General features: G+C 39.7%; 1 protein-coding gene across 1 annotated transcript; it reads right to left on the bottom strand.

The window, feature by feature from the left end:
* Nucleotides 1-7,109: 7,109 nt before the first annotated feature.
* LOC308131303 (coiled-coil domain-containing protein 81-like) lies at nucleotides 7,110-18,800 on the bottom strand (the record flags this gene model as incomplete). The annotated part of the gene is made up of 16 exons (XM_080498000.1): nucleotides 7,110-8,601; nucleotides 9,707-9,832; nucleotides 9,918-10,027; nucleotides 10,465-10,575; nucleotides 12,029-12,107; nucleotides 12,270-12,439; nucleotides 13,551-13,649; nucleotides 14,760-14,906; nucleotides 15,132-15,222; nucleotides 16,221-16,335; nucleotides 17,188-17,356; nucleotides 17,446-17,520; nucleotides 17,615-17,799; nucleotides 18,308-18,461; nucleotides 18,553-18,614; nucleotides 18,725-18,800. 16 exons carry the CDS (start codon nucleotides 18,798-18,800, stop codon nucleotides 8,463-8,465), a joined length of 1,908 nt encoding a protein of 635 aa, XP_080354126.1. The 3' UTR covers nucleotides 7,110-8,462.
* Between the last annotated feature and the right edge of the window lie 3,248 nt (nucleotides 18,801-22,048).

The following is a 22,048-nucleotide window of genomic DNA, read 5'->3' as shown; positions in this document are numbered from 1 at the left end:
AAAGTGAATTATTCTGCAGGTTGGAAATGTGACGGGTAAAACACACACACTTGGCGAATGATACCTTCTGGGGGTGTTGAGGCATTAAAATGCTTGGTTTATTCCAACTGCTTGAACAATACTGACACAGTGTAGTTGTGTTGCTCTTCCGCCATAATGATTTCTATTTCCAAGGAGCGGGAAGGTAATGGATTGTGACAACGTGAACAGTAAGTTGAAACGTGTGGGAAAGGGAAGTTGTTGAAATTATTTGAAATAAGTGTAGGCAAATATGAATCGGATGCATGTGCATGTGTGTGTGTGTGTGTGTGTGTGTATGTTTCCATTTACTGTATTTCAATACATTTACTCTGATCTGCTTGCTGCTGGATTGTAATGAAATCTCCAGAGGCTTTTTCCCTGATTTGCCAAACAGTTCCTTAACAACCCGCCAACCTTTCCACTGTGCCACAGCTCCTCGAGGCCATATCCTTCTCGATATCGCTGAGTTGTTAAGGGATGCAGTAAAGAATGTGGGGTGATTGGAGAACATGCGCTGCAGCAGATTACCAGGTGATGACATGGGGAGCGGTGTACATGCAGTGCGATGACTCACACAGTGTTTGTGCAAGGGACTGAAAAGGAGGATGGGGTGGTTGTCACGTCATGTTAGTGAGCTGTTCCAGTAGTCATGGTTGTAGGAAACTATTAGTTTTCATTTTATCATTTGACAACATCAGTACATTTGACCCATTAACGGAGAACTGCTGTGACATATTGGTTGCACATTTCAATGTGGGTGATTTTAGTTTGGGGTCTGTGAGTGACGTACGGTAGTTATTTTAGTCTGCATGAGATGAATTTAGTATTATTATTAGTATTTCACAATGAAGATAACCTCAAATAACAAAACTTAAAAATTATAGACCTCAGAAAATTACCTGAGAGCCGTTGTGGGAGAGACATTATGACAAATGACTTTAAAGTATTTTGTATGTTTTGAGTCGAATATTCCATGAATAATTGCGAAGTTGTTGTTTGTGTCAGGGTGACACACTACTGAGGTGAATTGGTGCCATGCAGGGAAATGATTATGGAATAAATTTTTAACCTTGGCAGGTTTATGTGTTATGTCTAACATTTTAACACATATTTTTGGTGAAAGAAGATAAATCTGCCTTTAAGGCATGCTGTGTTTTCTTTTTCTCTCTCCCTCTTCACTTTGTCCCCGTCACTCAATCATTGCTTTGCTTTCTTCTCGTGCCCCCTCGCTGCCCATTGGATGACCCCGCAAGCATATTTTGACCATAAACAGACATAAGATCTTGATAAATTCCAGATGACTCACAGAAAATGCATGCAGATGCAAAAATATTTTATCTGATTAGTTTAAATACAATCTCCACTTCTTTTCGCCTTTAGGATGTCTGTAGTCTTTGTCTTTAGTCTAAAACTCTGAGTGCTGCATCTTTAAAGCTGATTTATTCTTTTCTCAATACAGGCGTTGATTAACTCAGTGCAAATTGCTTTTCACTGTCTTGACTTGAAGTATTGTGAAGTCATTGTTTTTGTGAGAAGTCATTTTTAAAGACACATCAGGCTGTTGCAAGCCAGTTTAACAGCTCTGCACTGAAACGGCATGTTTTGGCACATCAGATCTGATCTCGCTCGATTCCTGTCAGGACAGACTCCCTGCAGCAGCTGTGTCTTCATGATCATAACTGAAGACATGTGTGCTGTGGTGATGTGAGCAGAAACCGCCGCTCGTGCACCAGGGACGGTGCAAATGCAATAGGTAGAGATAGAAAAAAAAAAAAAAAAGTAATCCTGTTGAACAAGGAGAGGTGGTGGATGATGAAAGGAAGCCAAAAAGAAAGACATTAATCAAAGTCAGAAAATATTTTCAAAATAGAGAAAGAGAACCAGGCTCCAATGAAAACATCAAACCTGATCTTCGAGCTGGTCAGGGAAAAAGACCAAATGCAGATGAAAAGGGAAGAGATCAGAGTTCAAAGGGAAGGGAGGGGGAGGAAGGGAGGATGAGGAGACGGGGGGCTTTAAGTCAAGGCTTTGTGAAATGTTATGTCCAAGTAATAATTAGAACTACAGCTACTCTCAGGCAACGATGCCACCATATGTCCGTGTGTTTCTGCGTGTAAAAGGGTCGAGGTTGTTTGGGTTTGACCTGCTAGGATGTACCTATGATGGGAAGAGGAACAGGAAAGGAGGAGACTCCAATGTATCGGCTCAACTATATTGTTAGGAAATGAAATGAACATTCCACACCTTACGGATTTGTGTGCAAAGTTTGTTTGAAACTCTTCGTACGCTCACGTGTTCGCATGTAAGAAACGCTGTTAAGGGGCCGAGGGAGCAGGCGGGGTTGTTTCTGAGATCTCGGCCGAACAGCCTCCGGTTCTCAGTTGTGCTGAACACGACCGTAATTTTTAACAGACCTTACTTTTGAAGATGAATATGATCTTCTTGGATCATCGTCATTATAATCATCACCATCGTCTTTGGCGTTTCCTCACGCAGTCATCAGCCTCCTGTAGACATTGTGATTTTATTACCGGTACATGCAACACTGTCCAACAAGGCTCTCGTGAACGCTGAGACCACCGTTGATCACGAGTGTGCTTAATAATATCCCAAACACAACCAGAAAGACAAGGCTAATGAAGAACAGAACCACAATATAATATATCACCACTTTTATTGCTCTTTAACGACTTCAAACTTGTCAAATGTGCACTGACCTTCAGAGGGAGCAGAATTTTTCTAGTCACTAAACAATGACCTCAAACTTTCAGTCATGGCTTCCCATTCAGGATTTTTAACCTCCCGAACAGAAATTTCTGCACAACCAACTGCAGAGCATCCTAATGCATTTACAAGTTGTGTGAATGAATGTGGGCAAATGTATCAAAAATATCTTAATTAAATGCTCCTCAAAATATAATGAGACGCTATATTTTTGTGTTTTGGCTGCTTCCATCCCGGGTCACCACCACAGAGGGTCATGTAAAAAAATTTTAAAAGACTGTTGGATGAACTACTGCACGTAGTCATGGATACCAACAGACCAAAAAAGTGCACGTGAGGATAATTAGAGATGATAAATGGCCTGTAAATGTATATTTGTTGTGTTGACTGTCTTCCTGTGTTTGCCCAGTTATACACCGGTGAGCCGTCCAGGGTGAAAACTGCCTTCACCTTTAGTTACATGGGATCAACTCCAACCAGCCATAACCCTAAACATGACAAACTAGTATCCCAGATGCATTGGATTAATAGTGACTTTACAATTTATTCAAATTGACACAGTTTTGGCAGACCTGCTGTGGGTTTATTGTTGAAATAATCATCATCTGAGTGATGAAAGCAAGGCTGCCATGATCCAGTGAACCCTGTGATTCAGCCAAATTGATCTCAGAGCACCATTGTCTATTAACTATTGTCATGAATATTAGAACTGCTTGAATGCCCCATGCATGTCTGTGTAATATTCACTTATTGTGGAAAAACATGCCTTTTCTTTGTCATGGATGAAACTGATGAATTAAAACCGAGATAATGGTTGCTTTGTGCTGCAAACGGTAATTTTATGATCCATTGTGCAAGAGGAGCCAAGGGTGAAAACCTTTAAAACGGTGAAAATATTAAGAAGACATTTAGTGCGTTGCTCCTCAAATCATCCTGTCAACATTGAAATCAAAGTTTGCCAGAACCTCCTTTTTCCTAACCACTAAGTCGGTTGAAATCTCAAGTAATCAAAGTCTGTCGAGGAACACTAGAACAAAAAAACATAAAAAAAAAAAACCTCAGATCTGTTTCACAAAGAAACTTTCTGAGGCCTTCATATCAATAATAATGTCTGCACAACATCATGTTTCACAAGTAGCATTGTAATTTTCTTTACTTATTAAAACCATATTCCACAAATTACAGCTTGCCTTACATCACACAAAGAGACATTTTCTTGATTTGTTTCTCTCAGAGTGAAATCTATTGATCCTGTTTTGGCCGTCACTCAGCGACACAGCCCGCCTGCTGTCATGATGTGTTCGGTTTATGGAGGTTGCGCTTTTGGTCATCGAGGGATGGCGTGTGGGCAGGGTGGGAACATCTGGATCTGAAACGAAGTTTGGACACTGTCAGAGAGCCAACCGCCATCTGGCTGCCAGTGAAATAAGGATGAATATCCATTAGATCGACTCCAGCCTGGGGATATGGGAACAGTGGAGGACAGGACACACATACACACACACACACGCGCGCGCGCACGCACACACACACACTGTAATTCTCGTTTATTTTTCATTATAAACATTTCTGAGATTTTAGCCAGAGGAACTACACTCTCATTTCTATGAGATGTTGTGACTTCCTTTGTAGTCTTCGCCAAAGAAAATTCATCCTTACGTGACCCATTTTCAATTGCTCCCGGTCATCATGAGCATGACAAACATTACTAAGTCTGTTGTCATTGGTCCCCTGCTGCCTCTTAAAGGGGGGCAAGGAGGCCTCAAGAGGCGTCGCCCTCCACCCCTCTGATTACTCCCGAAACACTCCAAAGACAATAGAAACTCCATAATGTTTTAGGTCAGTCACTAATGCTCGTGTCCAAGTCCTAAATACCCGTGTTTCATCCAACACTGATTTCCCAGAAAACCGCATAAGGATTAAATCTGTGCAGGAAACAGGACTGATAATAGAGATAATAGACATACACACACACACACACACACACACACACACACACACACACACACACACACACACACACACACACAGATATCAATTCCGTCCCGGAAAACTGAAAAACTCACCATACGGGTGTAAAATGAAACTAATTCCTCACTTATGTACTTCATTACTGTACTTAAAAAGTTTTTGGCATTTGTTTGAATTTCATGTGTCTTGTGTCACACTCTTGAAACAACCACGTTCCCCTTTTTCACTCTTTACACAATCATAATTGGTGGTTGCTTCAGTTTCAGTGTTTCCCAAGCATTTCTCAATCTTGTGGCGACTGTGTCTCGGTCGGTAAGAGCGGTCGTCTTCCAATGAGAAGGTTGCAGGTTTGTTTCCCCATGTGTCCTCGAGCAAGACGCTGAACACCAAACTGCTCCCAGTGGACGGATTGAGCACTTTGCATGACAGTGTGTGTGTGAATGTTGGTGTGTGTGAATGGCTGAACGTGATTAACAATGTGAGGCGAAAAGTGAAATCCATTTTGCTTTTTTGCATGAAAGACAACATTTTCCAACAACTTGAATCCAGGAAAAGTTGGGCATCTTGTCTCTGCAATTATTTATACTGCACCTTCAGAAAACTACCACTTCATGTAATAAACTGTGTTTCACCTTGTAAGTGAGAAGAATTTGAGTTTTTGCACCAAACACTAAACATGATCGCATATTGATGTGATTTGAGGTTGTCAAAGCTCCATTTCGTTGTATGTATTTGAACTAGTTCTTTAAAACCTGATTCCAAAGTGCTTCTAAATATTTGGGTTTTTTTGTGTTTGTATAAAGTAAAGCTGCCTGTTTCCTCTCACTAACTCCACATGGACCATACCCACACTACCCCAGCATAGTGATTAAAATTTAAAAAAATTTAAGAATTACCACATTCCTGCAGTGAACAACATCACTTGTAGTAAAAACTTTCAGTTGCATTTTTCTTTCTTTTTTCAAAACTATAAATATCTTTCCCAATAGGTGAGGAATGCCTGACACTTTTCCCACCTCAGCCAGGAAGCATGGATCATTTGAACATCCCGTGTGTGTTTCCTCACTTCCTTTTCCGAGGCCGTTCTCCACGTGAGATTTCAGAGGGATTTGTTTATTCACATGTCGACCTCACCACAACACCGTACTTTGCAGGGGGTAGGGCGGTTCAAAACCAGACGGCACCGACGGCCACAAACAAGCACTCAAAGCAGAGTTCGACATAATGAATAACTTTTGTTTTTGACTTTGGTATTAATTTCTGGAATTTCCCCACGGTTTGCTTAAAATAATTTATAGTTATTTGGCTTGTGCGTCTTTGAAACTAAAATAATATGAACAAGGAACAAAGCAACTCTTGCTTTCATGCCAGTTCTTGAGTCCTATGGGATGTTTGACGCAACTATAAATTTCTCATGCCGCTTATTCAAACATCATTATGTTTGCAGGGTGAATTCTGGGAATGGATCCCTCTTAGTGGCTCTATCCTGTGATGCGTTGCATCAGAGTTTGTTTCCATACAACCACACAGCACACAACACACACACACACACATCTCTTTGTGCAGTCGCTAAATTAATCAGCCAGATTGTGAGCGGATATTTGACGTGCATCTGTTTCACCACAAAGGCGTCCGAAATGCCTCCATGAGCTCATTAAGTGAGTTCTGGCTTCACAGGGAACTGGGACCGCAGCCAGAACAATATTCTCATTTTCCTGCAATCCGACATTTATCATCTTATAAACACTCCCCATTGTAGGAACCCACCCTCCCATTTCAATGACCCATATTTTCTCGAGCTCTATCTCTTTTTTTTAATTTCTTAAACTTTGATCTTTGCGTCACTTTACTTTAATGATTCATGGAGAAACGTGTAAATAACGACTTGTGTTTTCTCCCGTCCTCACTAACTTGTGAGGCCCTGTGGAGGCCCTCTATAGCTTTTCATCTCTTTGTCAGTGATGTACTTCTCTGTATTGTGTATTGTATTGTGTAACAGACAACTGTCCACACTCCCTGAGTTCAGATGCAGGACAGACACCCCTCATAGTATTTAGTGCCCAAGGGACAGGGACAAGTCAGCACAAGCAGGCTCTTTTACTCCTTTTCATACTGAACACTGATAAAAGACCGTCACTGTTGTGTGACGGTAGCCTAGATTAGATTGGCAGAAGCCCAAAAATACACATATACTAGTACACACGTACGTTTTTTTTTCCCCAGACTGTGTCTTTTCTTAAGAGAATAAACTCACATTGATTATTTTTAATTGCATTTATTAGTCCGATTAACATTGATCAACAAACCAACACATCTTTAATCAAATAGCCTTTTTCAGAGAGAATAGTAAGAAACTCAAAGTGCTTTATGAAAAACACTAACTATTGCATGATTGCATACACATGCATGCACAACAGCTGGATATTCATATTTGCTTGCATGCCAGCCAACTATTAAATAAATAAATTACATAAATAAAAGCATACAAGTATGATTGCATGTGAAACAGTAACAATAACATGAAGCTTTATTCTTTCTCTAAAGATTAGGAGAATCTCTTTGACTTACTTTGGTTAAACCTGCAGCACTTTCATTAAACCCACCGATTGGTCTTTGTCTGGACTTCACAAGAAAGGAGCGATAGATATGTACTGTGGAGGATGTTTGAATAGGTTTGAATAGATTCTTATGTAATAAGCAAAACACAAGGGGAGTTGTGCTGTATGCTGAATGTTTGTGCTGTAATTTTGGAAACACAAAAACTATTGCCTTGATAGCGTACACCACTTTTTAATTGCAATGTCAACCGTTTTCAGTGTTTTCAACTGAGATGTCAATAAAATACTGGAAACAAAAAAAAATCAGGATGTGAAATTTAATAAGTGGTTGCTGAGTTGTCAACTTCACACACAGCAGTGACAAAATACAACTGATATCTCATGTTGAGAGAGAGAGAGAGAGAGAGAGAGAGCGAGAGAGAGAGAGAGAGAGAGAGAGAGACAGAGAGAGAGAGAGAGAGAGAGAGAGAGAGAGATGCTATATTACTGTTGTATGGGGCTTTACTATGTTATAACAGTCACTTTAAAAGACAAAGTTGATAAAAGGACAAACCCACATTTTTAGACGTTTCTTTTTCTTTTTAGATTAAATTGAGGTACCATTAAAAAATGTGGGTTTGCTGATCAGTAATTACAGTAATTATCCATCCATACATCTAACGATTTGGTGATGAAAGCGGTATGATTCATGTGTGTGTGTACGTATCTGCACCTCAGTATATACAGACTATACAGTCTGGACAGGTCAGCCATCCTTCCAAATGGAGAGAGACAGTCACACAAAATTTTATGACCCAAATGTCAGGATCGAAACACTGGACTCCGCGTCATAAAGCATTACGTCTTTCTCAATGTTAAACCTTCCATTTAGGGTCTGAAGTTATATCTTAATTAAGATTTTAGACACTCAGCATGATGGGTCAGATCAGGCAATTATTCCAGGAATGAATATGTCACTGTGCGAATGAATGTGCTATGTATAACCAGCGAACAGAACAAATAAGAAATACACACACACTACAATAACTCCCTGCTGAATCAGAAAATCCAGCATACTAGGAATTAGACATCTAATGAACATAGATTTCCATTATGAAATGTAGAGAGGGGGGGGGGGGTCACATTTTGAGTTGAGAGTTTGAGGTCTTCTTCAGGCTTTGAGGTATCGACGCTGAAGTGATTCACTGTTCAGATCATAAACTGTGAGCCAGAGAGATAATTAGAGTCTTTCCAGATGTTGGTTTCTCCCAAGTTGGTGGTCTTCCTCTTACACTGGCAGCAGCGTCGGTACTCCGCAATTTTATCGACCAGGAGCTGACCTGCAGACCTGATCACAGGGACCACAATGAGAAGACACACGAACGAGCTCAGTCGTTTCTCCGGATGAAACCGAACCTTCATCAAACAAAGCACAGCTTGTGAAAACAAGGAGAAAAAAACATATATTGGAACTAACGTGGGCTTTCCTTCATGTTTTCAATGATGTAGCTCAAATGAAATATTATTGTAAAGTAGTTGTATTAATCATTTAGACCGGTAGTATTTCTCATAATAGCACAGAAAGCTCAGTGGGAGACCACTTTGCTTCAGCAAAGGATCTTATATAAAAACCAATTTATATTAAAAAAAAACAACATAGAAATGGAAATGGTTTAATCTATTAATATTCTAGTAAGAGGCATATAAATGGTTCAGGTATTATTTTCCTTGGTCATTGTACAACCAGATGATGTTTAATATGATTAATATGTATATGACATGACGAATTTGTGGCATTTAAAGTGGCGTACAATTTGAGGAACTTTGAGTGTCTGGTATACTACATCAGCACATATTAAACATTTATTTGCTCATGTGCATGTTTCTATAATGTAATATGTGAGATGATTCATCTTCATGGTTTTCTTTCCACTGTATTTTGTCTGATGTCATTTAACTCAGCCAACCAATGGGGAAAAACCCGAAATGAAGATGAAGATTTATATAGTGACTTGTATTTTTTCTTTCCGTAACTCCCCTTTTCTCTCTGATGTTATTCTTACTTTTAAAGAACAACTTTACAGTTTGTGTTAACCGTCAACTCCACGCAGCAGCCTCACATTATTTTATTATCGGTTAAGTTTCCACTGAATGAGCAGATACACTGCGAGTTAACGCTGTAAAATCAGGACTTTTAAATGCTCCTTTGTGTCTCTATACATATACAACCCCACAACTTCTGTTACATACAAAGACTTTTATGAAACACAAGTTATAAAGTTGTTGCTCAGTGCTCACGATAGCGTATGGTGAGTGTGACATAAGAATTTATCACGTGAGTCTTGACTGAAGCTTGACAGTTTGACTGCAGCTTTCATCGAGCAAATCACATCCTGATTATAACAAAAAAAAAAAAAAGGTCTGGTGAGGGTAATCTCCCGTCCTCCACACACCTCAGAAAGCGCCGCTCCTCTTCATCCCGCATGTGTTTGAGCTTAACACTGCGACACCACTCATTCTTCAGAGACTTATTGATATCCCGCCTCTTCTCAAAACGATTGATGCGATCCAATATTAGTCTGAACAGGAAGAAAATTTGTATTTTTACTCTCTTCACCACATGACAGTAATCAAATTCTATCATTTGGAATTGTATCCACTTACTCCTTTTTGCTGTGTCTGAGCATTTCACTCTCTTTCTCCAGCTGAAGCTGGCGGCTGTGCAGCTCGTTCTTCTTTCTCTGAGTCGCTGTACCGAAATTTACCTGGAAAACCTGCCGGCATATGGAATGCATGGCATTCAATTAAATATGTAGAAAATAAGTTTTAAAATGATACGGTTGGAGAGACGACAGTTTCTGTAATACAAGGCAAATCGATGATAAATGAAGAATAACACCATGAGTGGTATCACACACAACACAAAGAATAACTGATAAAGATATAAATCACGGTGGGCCTGCATAAGAAATTAACCTCACCATGGTTATCGCAGCATCTCTGCTGATATCTAACAAGACAAGCCTGATATTTCATGTTCATGAAGGCAAAAGTAGTTTTTCTTAGATTAAATCCTCATTGCATTCTGTTCCACACATTTGTGCACACAATAACAAGTGTATGCCCGTTTTCCACAACACTTGGAGTTTTGCTGCATGCATGAGATCACTGCTGAAATGCCAACGTGGGCGACATACAATACAAAGGTGACCTTTTGTGCTCGGTCCCGGCTCTCTGCAATGTCGGCTGCTGTCTCACATCGGCTGAGCCTGGATCCATCAGGCTGGCACTCGGCAGGCTTCCAGCACTTCTTCACCCCAACCTGAGGAAGTAGAAATCAAACGGGCTCATTTCAGATCGAATGTAGTTGGTGATGCCGAGGGTTACAAGAAAGAAAAAGTGAACACGGGATTTAGGGAGTTTCTGCAGCACAGCCTGTCTGTAATCAGTCCCTTGAAATGGCATATCTGTCTTCCTCTGACCTATAATCTTCCTCAGTCTAAACAAAACAGTGCATTTCAAGCTGAGGATTTTTCATGAATCCACAGAATTGATTTGCAAAAGAAGTATGGACTCAGTATGGAGAAATTAATTAACTTGTAATTATGAAATCCTGAGTAACCATTTATAATTAAGTTCATTTAAAAATGTTACTAAGAAGACATTTAAAGAATCATTCCTTAAAAAAACTAAATATATAAGAGCTCAAGGGAGTAAAATGTTTTTATTTTTTGAGTTGAATCCAGTCCACTTCTTTGTTTTTCTGCTTATTTGCATCCCATCAAAGCATGGATCACTTGTCATGCCTAGACTTTCTCCATTCATAGAGAAATTTCTGTTTATAGAGATTAACATAGACGAATAATAGTGGTTATTGCCGTAAAACATCAAATCAGAGGTGGACAATTAAAGGGGGCTGCGTGAAAGACTATAATTAACGTGGAAGGCAGATGCATGAGTCCTACTAAAGTCTACTCAATATGATTATAGCTATCTAACCATCTTTTATATTATGTCATCTAACTCAGGAGAGGGGTGGGGATTTGATAACTCATATTAAGCTTGTTACATGGTTCTCGGCACATTCTTTGTATGTTTTGTCTGATAGTGGTGACACCAATTGAAATCTTTTACCAATGCAAAGATGAATAAAAGCACCGATACAAACACAAACTACATGCACTCAAACAATAAACACAAAACCATCAACATAAAAGCAAAGTTTTGGATGTTTATGATCGATTTGTAATGTGTCTTTGACCTCACGTTGGCCTGTTAGTGATTGAAGGGGTAACTTCTTCCAATATGACTGAAACTGCTTGTTTTTTAGTAACAATTTTACAATTGTCAGTAGAAGCTCATCAAAGAGGCAATGATATTTAGATATTAATTAACATATTTCTATTGAAAAATTCACTAATATACAGCATTTTCAGCTTTTCCCAGTCTGTGTTGCATAATTCTGTGTTTTTTACGATGATCATTTTGGACTTATTCAAGAATAGCTGTGTTTATTTGGAGTTTGATCCACAGTGTAACACAATATTATTAAAGTACATTTTGTATGCTAAATATCTCAGTGCCCTTACATTGTCAAAAGTGTTAGTCGGTTGTTTCTTACATTCAACATAATTGATTTAGAAAATTTTTATTTTTACTCATTCATCCCAACACTGACATAAATGGCTGTTTCTGCCATCACAATACAAGGACGAGGAAGCGTTTTTGAAATCGTATCACTCAAGAATGTTAACTACTGTGTTGTACTTTCTTGCCTGAGCATCCAAAGCCTTCTTGTAATGGTGTGTTTTCTCCTGTTTCTGCTGAAGCTGTTGAGCCTTCTGCGAAGTAATCCTGTGACGCACACACACACACACACACACACACACACACACACACACACACACACACATACACACACACAAACACACACACACACACACACACACACACAGACGTGATTTCCAGCAACACAGCCCTACTTCACACTCCCGGCGGTTCACCACTGTTACTCACTCCTGGATGAGCTGGACCTGGTCCAGTCGCGCCACCAGGAGACGGTTCTGTTGGTCTTCAGCCTCGTGTTTGCGGCGTTCTCCGATCTGCCTCTCCAGATCGTTCATGTAGTGATGTTGCTGGACCCTTCGGGGAGGTGTGAGGGGGCGTGTCGGGAAGATGAATGAATTCTGAACGCCACCCAGTGAAGATACTCAGCGTTAATGAGGTGTTACTACAAGAACGTAAGGGAGAAATTAAGTGTTTGTTTCTAACTAAAGGACAGACTTAGCAAGAAGTACACATGCGTAATCACTTTTTATTAGTTTAAATTGTACTCAAATGTAAGTTGGAGTTTTGGTTTTTGAAAATGCTCAAGTAAAAGTCATTTCTCAAAGACGCTTTTTGTGAACCACTTTTATAATATTATAAATAGCAGGAATTCAATTTTCTATATCTGGATGAAATACACATTCAAAGGACATTTGTTTAACAATGTATTTAAAAAAATTACATTCTGGCATTTTGGTTTTGCAAATAAATAAGAATTAAATTCAGGACTACAAAGTCAAAATGCAACAAATATTGAGATTGAAGTGTGTGAATCTTAATCCAACGGTCGAAGTTCATATTATGAATGTAAGACGGTAGATTTTATGTTGTAAATCCTAATAATTACAATGAATGAAACAAAGGGAAAAGGTTTCGCAGCTCTCGCTGGTACGTCCCAAATGAATGAAGCCAAACATACAGGAATAAATAAATAGTACAACACAGGCAGAAAGTATTGGAGGTTCATGGGAATCGTCCCTTGTGTCGTGCGAGTGTGTAAAATAAGTGTATTAAGTGTCAGCAAAACTGCACCTCCTGATTTATAAGTCTTTAATCCTTTCATTCTTCTGCATGTACATTTAGCAGCTGCTATCCAGTGTGGTATTTTTCATTATTTGCACTGGAGTTTGATATTCTTGTGTCAGAGAAGGAAGTGTACACACTAAAAATTCAAACAAGGTTCACAGGGAAGTCACGCTGCTGTTTCACATAAACATCCTCCAACTTATTGTGGAGAAGTATTGGGAAACGCAACCTCAGACAGAGTTAGCAGGTTCAGCAGAGACCACAGTTAGTCGGCAATGAGCTCGACTTGTTATTCAGTCATGGGTTTATCTTACATCAGGGTAATGAGTAACTGCCTTTAGTCCAGAGAATCTGAAGAAGACGGGGGAACTTGCTAAAATTACAGTTCAAGGGAAATGGCGTTACAAAGGTTATACCGCCACTTTCACATTCATTTCTACTCACCAGGCACGGAGGGAAGGGACCCTCCTCTTTCTTCTCTGACATCTGAAGGTTGAAGGTGGCGACCTGCTTTGCATGCTCACGTTGTTCATTCAACTTTGCCTGGCAGAAAAATACATGTGACAGCAAGAAAAATGAAAATGTGCTTTTTTACTGGGTTAATTATAATAATTTTAAGGCAGTTTAATTGCTAGTGTCTTGTTTCTGACTACTGTTTTTTTTTCATAGATTTTTTTTGTTGCTGAGTATTTTAATGAACATGAAAACATTTGAGGAAGAATGTTGCACAAGTCATTTTGAGTTTGTCCATCTTCAAGTACAATATCGCAAATGTCCCATGGTGGAGCACATCAAATCAAATAAAAGTGTTACTCAGCTGTCTGGCACCAAACAGTCTGGGAACATACTTTAGTTTTTTTTTTGTTTTTTTTTTGGAGGGGTGGGGTATTTTACAAGTTTTATTGCCCTATTACTTTGTCGTGTCCATTGTTTTACTAGGATCCCACTTGTTTACAGAACAAGAACAGTAATGTTTTATCATTATTATTCTTGAAACCACCGAAAACAATTGCTCTCTGTATTCCAAAGCAGATATAATCAATGAAAATTGAAAAATTCATGGGTAAAAGACAAACAATGACGTGTTGTAGTGGTCTGCACCGTTTTATCATTGTGAGAATAATCCTGATTCTATTTACATGTCCTCTCTGTTCATGATTTCTGTGCGCCCTCTGGTTTGCTCCCACAGTCTAAAGACTTGCATTTCGGGTTAACTATTGACCGTAAACATTCCCATCGGTGTGATTTCGAGGGTGTGATCCTGAGTTGGGGAGCGTGGTGTAAAAGATAGATGGAGGGGAGGAATATGGGATCTCATTTCAAGCTACATTATATATTGGTTATTACTTGTAAATGAATTGATTTTACTGTAATCAAAGCCTTTTCACTTTATCGTTGGGACACTCGCTGCAGCATCAGGAGATGACGGCCGTCATCTCTCACTAAAGTGAGACGTGTCGGTCATCAATCATCGACCTTTGTCGACGGGAGAGTTAAAGGCTGCTTGCTGAGTTTCAAATCACGTTTCTCATACAGATTACTTTTAGACCTGTGAGCACTGTGATGGACAGTCAATATAAGCAATGGTTGGATGGCTCCCTCTTTTAGTTCATACTCCTTCATTCAGGGTAAAATGGTGCTATAAGTGCACACCTGTTGCTCCTCCATGTACTTCTCGTCTTTCTGTTGCTCCTTGAGCAGCAGGAGTTTCTCCTGAGCTTTCTCCTCGGCCTGCTGCTGCTCCCTCAGGTACACCGGCACGTTCCTTTGGGCCCGCTGCATACAAAGATAACACAGCTCCTACAGGGAGCAATGCAGCAGGACGATGGTACAGAGATCCGATCAGGTCACACTGAAGAACTACACATTGCATGTCAAGACAGTAAGTGTAACATTTAGCCACAGTCAGAGCTGAGAGCAGAAGTGAGCGTCATGTCAATAAGACCGACAAAATGTCATTTGATGTCAATGCCCTCTTTGCTTTTCACCGTGACTCGACACAAGTTATGCACTTTGCACTCTCACCTGTCCGGCACGGGTGTGACCAGAGCAGGTCGCGTTCCCGTCCTGGTTCTCCAGCTTGGGACTGTGTTGCGCTGAGTTGGCCGCGGTGCCACTGCGAGGGAAAACAGATTCATTAACTTTGAGTCCATAGAGTGAACTCTTAATGCAAGTTTTATGATGATATTTCACAGTGACCTGTGTTATGATTCAGTAAGATATTATAGTAAAGAGATAAATTGCGGCTATTGCATCTACACTTTGATTTCTCTTTGATGAAGCTGATGTGTTTACAGATGCTCTCGGTATGTTTTTATTCTTTACTCAGTGGCTCTGCCTGCAAAAAAGGAGTTGCCTTATTTCTTTAAAGTCTCAATTGATCATTTTAATGTTTGCTTTTTGTTTTATTTTGTTAATCGAGACAATTGTGAGATTTTGGTTATTTCTAGTAAGTTATGTTTGTAAATGGGCGTCTTTTGGGCTAGAACTCATTATTTTGTATGTTTTTATGTTTTAGGGCACCTGGTTTGAATTCATTGTGGTCATACCTGGAGATTTCAACTGTGCAATATGTTTGGACTGTTTGTAAAGCTCACTTGATACAAAAAGTTTAAAATAAACAACAGATTTTTTTTAAAACCATAAAGAAACACGATAGGCTTATAGCAAGTGGTCTGAATCCACGACTGTAAGCCAATCCAACTTACCCAGAAGCAACAGGTACATTGATTCTGGGGTGTGTGCGTGTGTGTGTGTGTGTGTGTGTGTGTGTGCGTGTGTGTGTGTGTTTACGGTACTGAGAGAGGAGGAATCTGTCCCATGGCTAGTTTTGCATCATTAATGCATCTGGAAGCCGCTTCGGGGGCATGGGGACAATACGAGACCACCACTGAGCTCTCGGCTGTCACTGACTCACTTTCCTGAATGGACCTGCAAGCTGAACCACTTCACAGTGTGTGTTTGTGCTCGTCTGTGTGTGTGTGTGTGTGTGTGTGTGTGTGTGTGTGTGTGTGTGTGTGTGTGTGTGTGTGTGTGTGTGTGTGTGTGTGTGTGTGTGTGTGTGTGTGTGTGTGTGTGTGTGTGTGTGTGTGTGTGTGTGTGTGTGTGGAGTACTTGTCTGTGGCCTCCATAGGGGGGGTTGGAGGAGGTTGTTCCGACAGGCTGTCAGCTTTCATCTTGGCAGGCTGCAGAGGCTGGTGGGATTTAGATCCACTCTGCTGTGGAACGTCTGTCGACACACGAAAACACTCTGCGTAATTTCACAGCTCATCAACGTGATTGCGCCTACCTCATTTGTTGTGCCGGCAAATTCAAATCAATTATTATTCTTCAATCTATAGCCTGTCTGACCCTGTTTTATCTACTTAATGTTGACAGAGCTAGAACTAAAAAAATAAAGTTTGCTGCTTTTTTTTTTTTTTATAGAGCCCATTAACAGAGCCTTCAAGTAATTTTGTATAACATGATAATAAGAAGTCCACCTCAAACTGTTGGTACAACCATGTAATCCGCAAAGGTAGCAACAAAACAACAGAGCTCTGGAAACAATGCTGACAAGCCTGTCTCACGTCTGTCTGGTGAAAATGACGCTACAGGAAGGAGCTCATTGCTTTTGCTTTGGATAATCATTGGAGACAATCAAAAGCAGTTGGCGTTGTCGCAGAATCACAACAAGCGTCATGTTTATGCAAAACAGAGCATAAATAATGTGATATTGTTGATGCCAATGGTGAGAGTTATATTACCTTTTGAAACGGTTTATCACTCCATCTTGTATAAAAAGAATCTTTTTGGCTAAATATAAAATGATCCCCATTCAAAACCGATAATGATTATGATAATAATCATAATCATAATAATCATAATCATAATCATAATCATAATCATAATCATAAAAACCAACAACACAACAATACCTGTTACATAAGTAAAATAAACATATGTATGTTTTGGAAGTTTGGTCCAGTTCTATTTTTTTTTTCTTTGCATCAAAGATTTGAAAGCGTTTTAATTTAGATTAATTAAAATACAGTCAGACCCCCTGCCCCGACTGTCAGTGAACTGTGAGAGCGTCTTTCACCTCTTGCATTCCTCTGGCCTGGAGCTGGAGAAACTCGATGTCCGTCTTTGTCCCCAGCTTTGTTGCATGGAGGAGGACACACAGTGGGCAGAGTGATGGGGTTGGCAGTCTGTGGCCTCTGAAGTCTGGAAAGTCCACCAGACATTAGAGAAGCACTGCTCCCAGGTCTCTGGTGGGACACAAGTACACATAGCTCATATACACTGTAATAAACATGTACAAATAGAAATACAAAAAGAAAATCACTTGCTTACTCACCTTGTTAAAGGCTAACAGCAGCTTACCGCTTCCATCCATGGCTTTGATAAAGTCTCTGTTGAATTTCATCTGAACCTTTGAGGCACAGAGGATCGAACCACATAGAATTGAAAAGGAGCCGATACAAACCCCCAGTGTGAATCACAGGATTAGACAGAAACGAGCTGACCTTGTTGTTCTTGAACGAAAGCACTCCTATTCCCTCGAAAGGGAGGAGCACATATTTTTCCGAGGCCAGAGTTCTGAGCAGCATCAGGAGAGTCTCCCTGACACAGCCCTCCACCGCGTCGCGACTGAAAGGCGACTCCTTTGACACGGCTGCAAAGTTTAGTTGCACCACTGGTATGTATGTTGCTACAACAGAAAACCAAAACACAATGTGAATTTTAGAAACATTATTTCAACGTGCATCTAAGTCTTGTTTAAGCTTCATAGTTGCATAGTTTGTATCTGATCAAATGAATAATCAGAGCACAGCTTTCACTGAAGCAACACGTGTATTTTCTCACATATCCAGTTTGTCATAACAACTAAGCACCTCCTGATGTGTAAAACTCTTTTACACAGTTTTCTCTTTCTCTTTCCAAAGTTAGTGATGGCACGACAACAAACCGTAAAACTGATTGTAGATCAATTTTCCTCCAGATGCTTCCAAGGTGGACAATTTCTCCTTCAGGACAATACTTGAAGAGGATTTTTCCCATCTTTGGGAGTTGTTTTGGGCTGAAAACTTTAAATTATGTATTCTAGCTGTGTGAATTAATTGAATACAGCTTATGAAACATTTAGAGCTGGCACCTGATCAAAAAGTGTTACCTAATTGTTGTTGACAGATATCACAGCCTGTCCTTTCTGGGCTCACCTGCAGCCAGCGGCCGGGCCTGCTTCAGACCCAGGGACTGCATCAGTTTTCCGGCCAGGATGAAGACGGGTCGTTGGACGAGAGTGAACTTGTGTCCTATGTCCAGCTCCTGCTGGGAGAAGGTGAACGTCCCCAGTCCTGCCAGGTGGACCCCCTGTTACCACAGGCCAAACCATGAGACAGATGGATGGATAGATGGATAGATGGATAGATGGATAGACAGCTAGACAGATAGACAGACGTACCTTATTTAACATCATTTGACGCTCAATGAACGCTGATACATCGGCCCAAATACAGTGAATATCTGGAAAACAGCCATACATGTGTCGCCACGGGATTATTTAAACACTTTATCAACACAGTGTGTGGGAAAATTTAAATATGCATAAAACTAAATAAAGGACTTATCCCCACCGTCTTTAGAGAGCTGTGACAGAGCAGGTGAAGTCTGTCTGTCCTTCTCTGACACCAGCCGCAGTATGTCCGTCATCTCTGCTCAACTTTCCAAAGAAAAAAAACAAAAAAACAAAAAAAATAGTGGAGGTGGAAAGATTTTTAAAACATTTCTCTAAATCCAGTCGTCACCAGTCGTTGCCCAGCGCGGCTGCAGCAACTTTCAGAGATCAGGACGAGCCAGTGGTTGCCCGTAGCGATACCCCCCCCCCCCCCCTCGCCCCTCAACAGGGCGCACAGAGAACCGGGTAACCACGTGTCCTGCACAATTAAAAGAAATAAACAAATAACCTCATGTTTTTGTTTTCCATTTCTGTCAATGATGTGAATGATAATTACTGTGAGCAATAAAGCTGTAATCTCACCAAAAAAAGCTATAGTTTAACAAAATAATTTACACCCCCATGCTTTTCGTCGTCGTCGTCGTCGTCGTTGTTGTTGTTGTTGTTGTTGTTGTTGTTGTTGTTGTTGTTGTTGTTGTTGTTGTTGTTGTTGTTGTTGTTGTTGCTGTTGCTGTTGCTGCTGCTGCTGCTGCTGCTGCTGCAATCATTATCTAGTTTCTCTGGAAAAGTATATAACGTGACAGGGAACATGTCCTGGCAAAGAAAAGGATTGCGCAGTGTCAGTGACGGGAATCTATTTATAAATATCGGCAGTAGTCCTCCTGACTAATTCATAAACCATTAACAAGCTGATTTACGTGTCGCGGAAGAATTTTAAGTGGAATGTTTACGCAGTGTTTATATTGTACTTCTGCTTTCTGTTTCAGTTACGACACGCGGCCAGTGCAGCTGCTGCTGTTATATATAAAGATCCCTCGAAGACCACGTTCATTCATAACTCTCGTTCCAAGAAGACACCAGGATGAAGATGACACTCCTCCCGGTCCTCCTGACTGTCCTCCTGACGTCACTGGCAGGTAAGACCAAGATACCATCATCTCAATATTTTATATACACTTTCTAACTCACTTGACTGTAAACGTCAGTCCAGATTTCTGGTTCAGTTTATAATGCAGTACACGGAATAATTAAGATCAGACTTTTGTTGTGTTTTAAAAAACTGCCTGATGCAATCACAACAACTTTAAGTACAACCAGAGATAAAGTTCATACTTTATCTGTGTTTGCTTAAATTTTACAAAAATAATACAATTCAATATACTTTAAATCAGACAAACAGGTTGATACCATACTTTTTGTTTCCCTATATACATTAGATATGCATTATAAATGAGAATGCTGGATAATGTTTTTAAAAATCACATTTTCATTAAGCTATAGGTGTGGAAGCCACCTTCCACACAAGAGTTTAAAAAGGCTTTTGGTTTTTCACTTTATCACCTTTGTATCAAACATTTAACAGGAAATAATATATATTTATGTAGTAAACAAAAATAAAGTTTTGAATATGATTTCTGTTAATCGATCTTAAATCCAATCTATTAAAGGTTGGAGCTTTACGTTAACGTGTGAAGATGAACCTTTCCTTTATCCATGTTACGTGGAATAATCAAAGGTTATTTTTTCCAAGCTTTGACAACTTAAGTACACACATTTCTGACTTGGTACTAAGCCCAAATGTGAATTATACTCTTCTTGAAAAACACGTGTCCAAAAAATTTCAATACATGAAATTAAAGGTCAGCACTGGTATTATTATTTCAGTCCTCCTAGTGTTCTATGAGTCATTTTATATGTAAATGTCACACACCCATTATCATCAACCCTGCCATAAAGAGCAAGTTGCACGTTAGGACGAGTAACAAACAGGTTGTGGAATTCAAAACTACTTTTCAAACGTGTCCCTTTGGGGAAAGTATTCCTTAGGCTTTACAGTCCTTTACTGACTGAACATTGGGGCAGTAGGCGACTGCACTGCAGAGCACCTCTGAGCTTCTGGAGGTCAGTGACTTTGCTCAAGGACCCACAATGGTGACCTTCCAGCACTGGGATCCAAGCCTGTGAGCTTCTGCTTGGTGTTCTTACAAAACCTTCCTAAATTAATGGCCTGAGCTTTTAACTAATCAAAATGATTGTCAGCTTTTTTATTGATTCGTCTCTTAACGCTCAACTGAACCAACAAGAGTGTGAAACCACAGACAATGTTATTTTTAAATAGCAAATATTCAATATTCAGTTCAGTTTTATGTAGTTTCAGGGTTTTTTTTTAATCTAAGTGAAGAAAAAAGGAAGGGATGCTTTTAATAAATGAATCATGTTAATAATCAAATGAGGTCAGAAATCAGAATTTGTATCTCAATAATTGTCACTGTGTAATAATAATAATAATTATTATTAGTAGTATTATAATTATTCTTATTCTTATTATCAACAAACACAATAATAACAATATTAATAATAACAATATTATTATTATTAATAATAATAATAACAATAACAATAACGATAATAATAATAATAATAATAATAATAATAATAATAATAATAATAATAATAATAAATTAATTGAGTTTCATTATATTCCCTTGAAGGGCTTGTTGTGATTAAACATGCACACGTATGGCACATGTATGTACTGAATGTCAATGGAGGCCACAAACTGTCATAACTTGCAGACGTTTGGATGTTTTCAAGCTGCTTGGTTCCTCATTCATCACAGATGTGTCTTGTGTCATGAGGCAGCACGGTCAATATGCATCAGGCAAAATACCTGAGAAGTTTTATGTGTTTTTTTTTTTTTTTATTGATTATAAATATCTCTCCAGGATATTACAACAGTTCTTTTTTTATTATTTTAATATGTATATCTGTTAATTGTACCATTGTTAATTGTAAATGTATTTACCGTCTTGGTCATCGTCAGACAAGAACTTTAGTAATAAGTGTCTGACTTGTTTTCAGCTTCGTTGTAGTCACAAGGTGTTTCAATGACAAAATCAACATGTGATATTTCATTTATCCTGCCTGATAAAGATACCAACATGTTCTTTCCACGACCCATCGACATACTCGGTTCAAAGTCATTTACACGATACGTTGAGCTGAACACGTGTCCTTCACTTGCAGGTGTGCGTCCACTGACACCCCAGGTTTTATACGTCAGGACGGGAGAGATGGTGGCGCTGCAGTGCCCCCGGCCGAACCAGTATGACGGCGCTGGTGCCGAACCGTTTTGGACCATCCAGGTCACGAACCAGACAAATAACAGTTCATCATCAGCAGAGCTGAGGCAGATGGGTGTGCTGCTTTCTGGGACGAATCTCATTATTCTCAGAGCTTCTGAAAACCACCAGGGCAATTATTCTTGCTCTTTTGGGTGAGA

This window comes from Blennius ocellaris, assembly GCF_963422515.1.
Source record: "Blennius ocellaris genome assembly, chromosome: 1".
In the NCBI taxonomy this organism is placed as follows: Eukaryota; Metazoa; Chordata; class Actinopteri; order Blenniiformes; family Blenniidae; genus Blennius; species Blennius ocellaris.
This window is presented reverse-complemented; position numbering and strand designations above follow the sequence as displayed.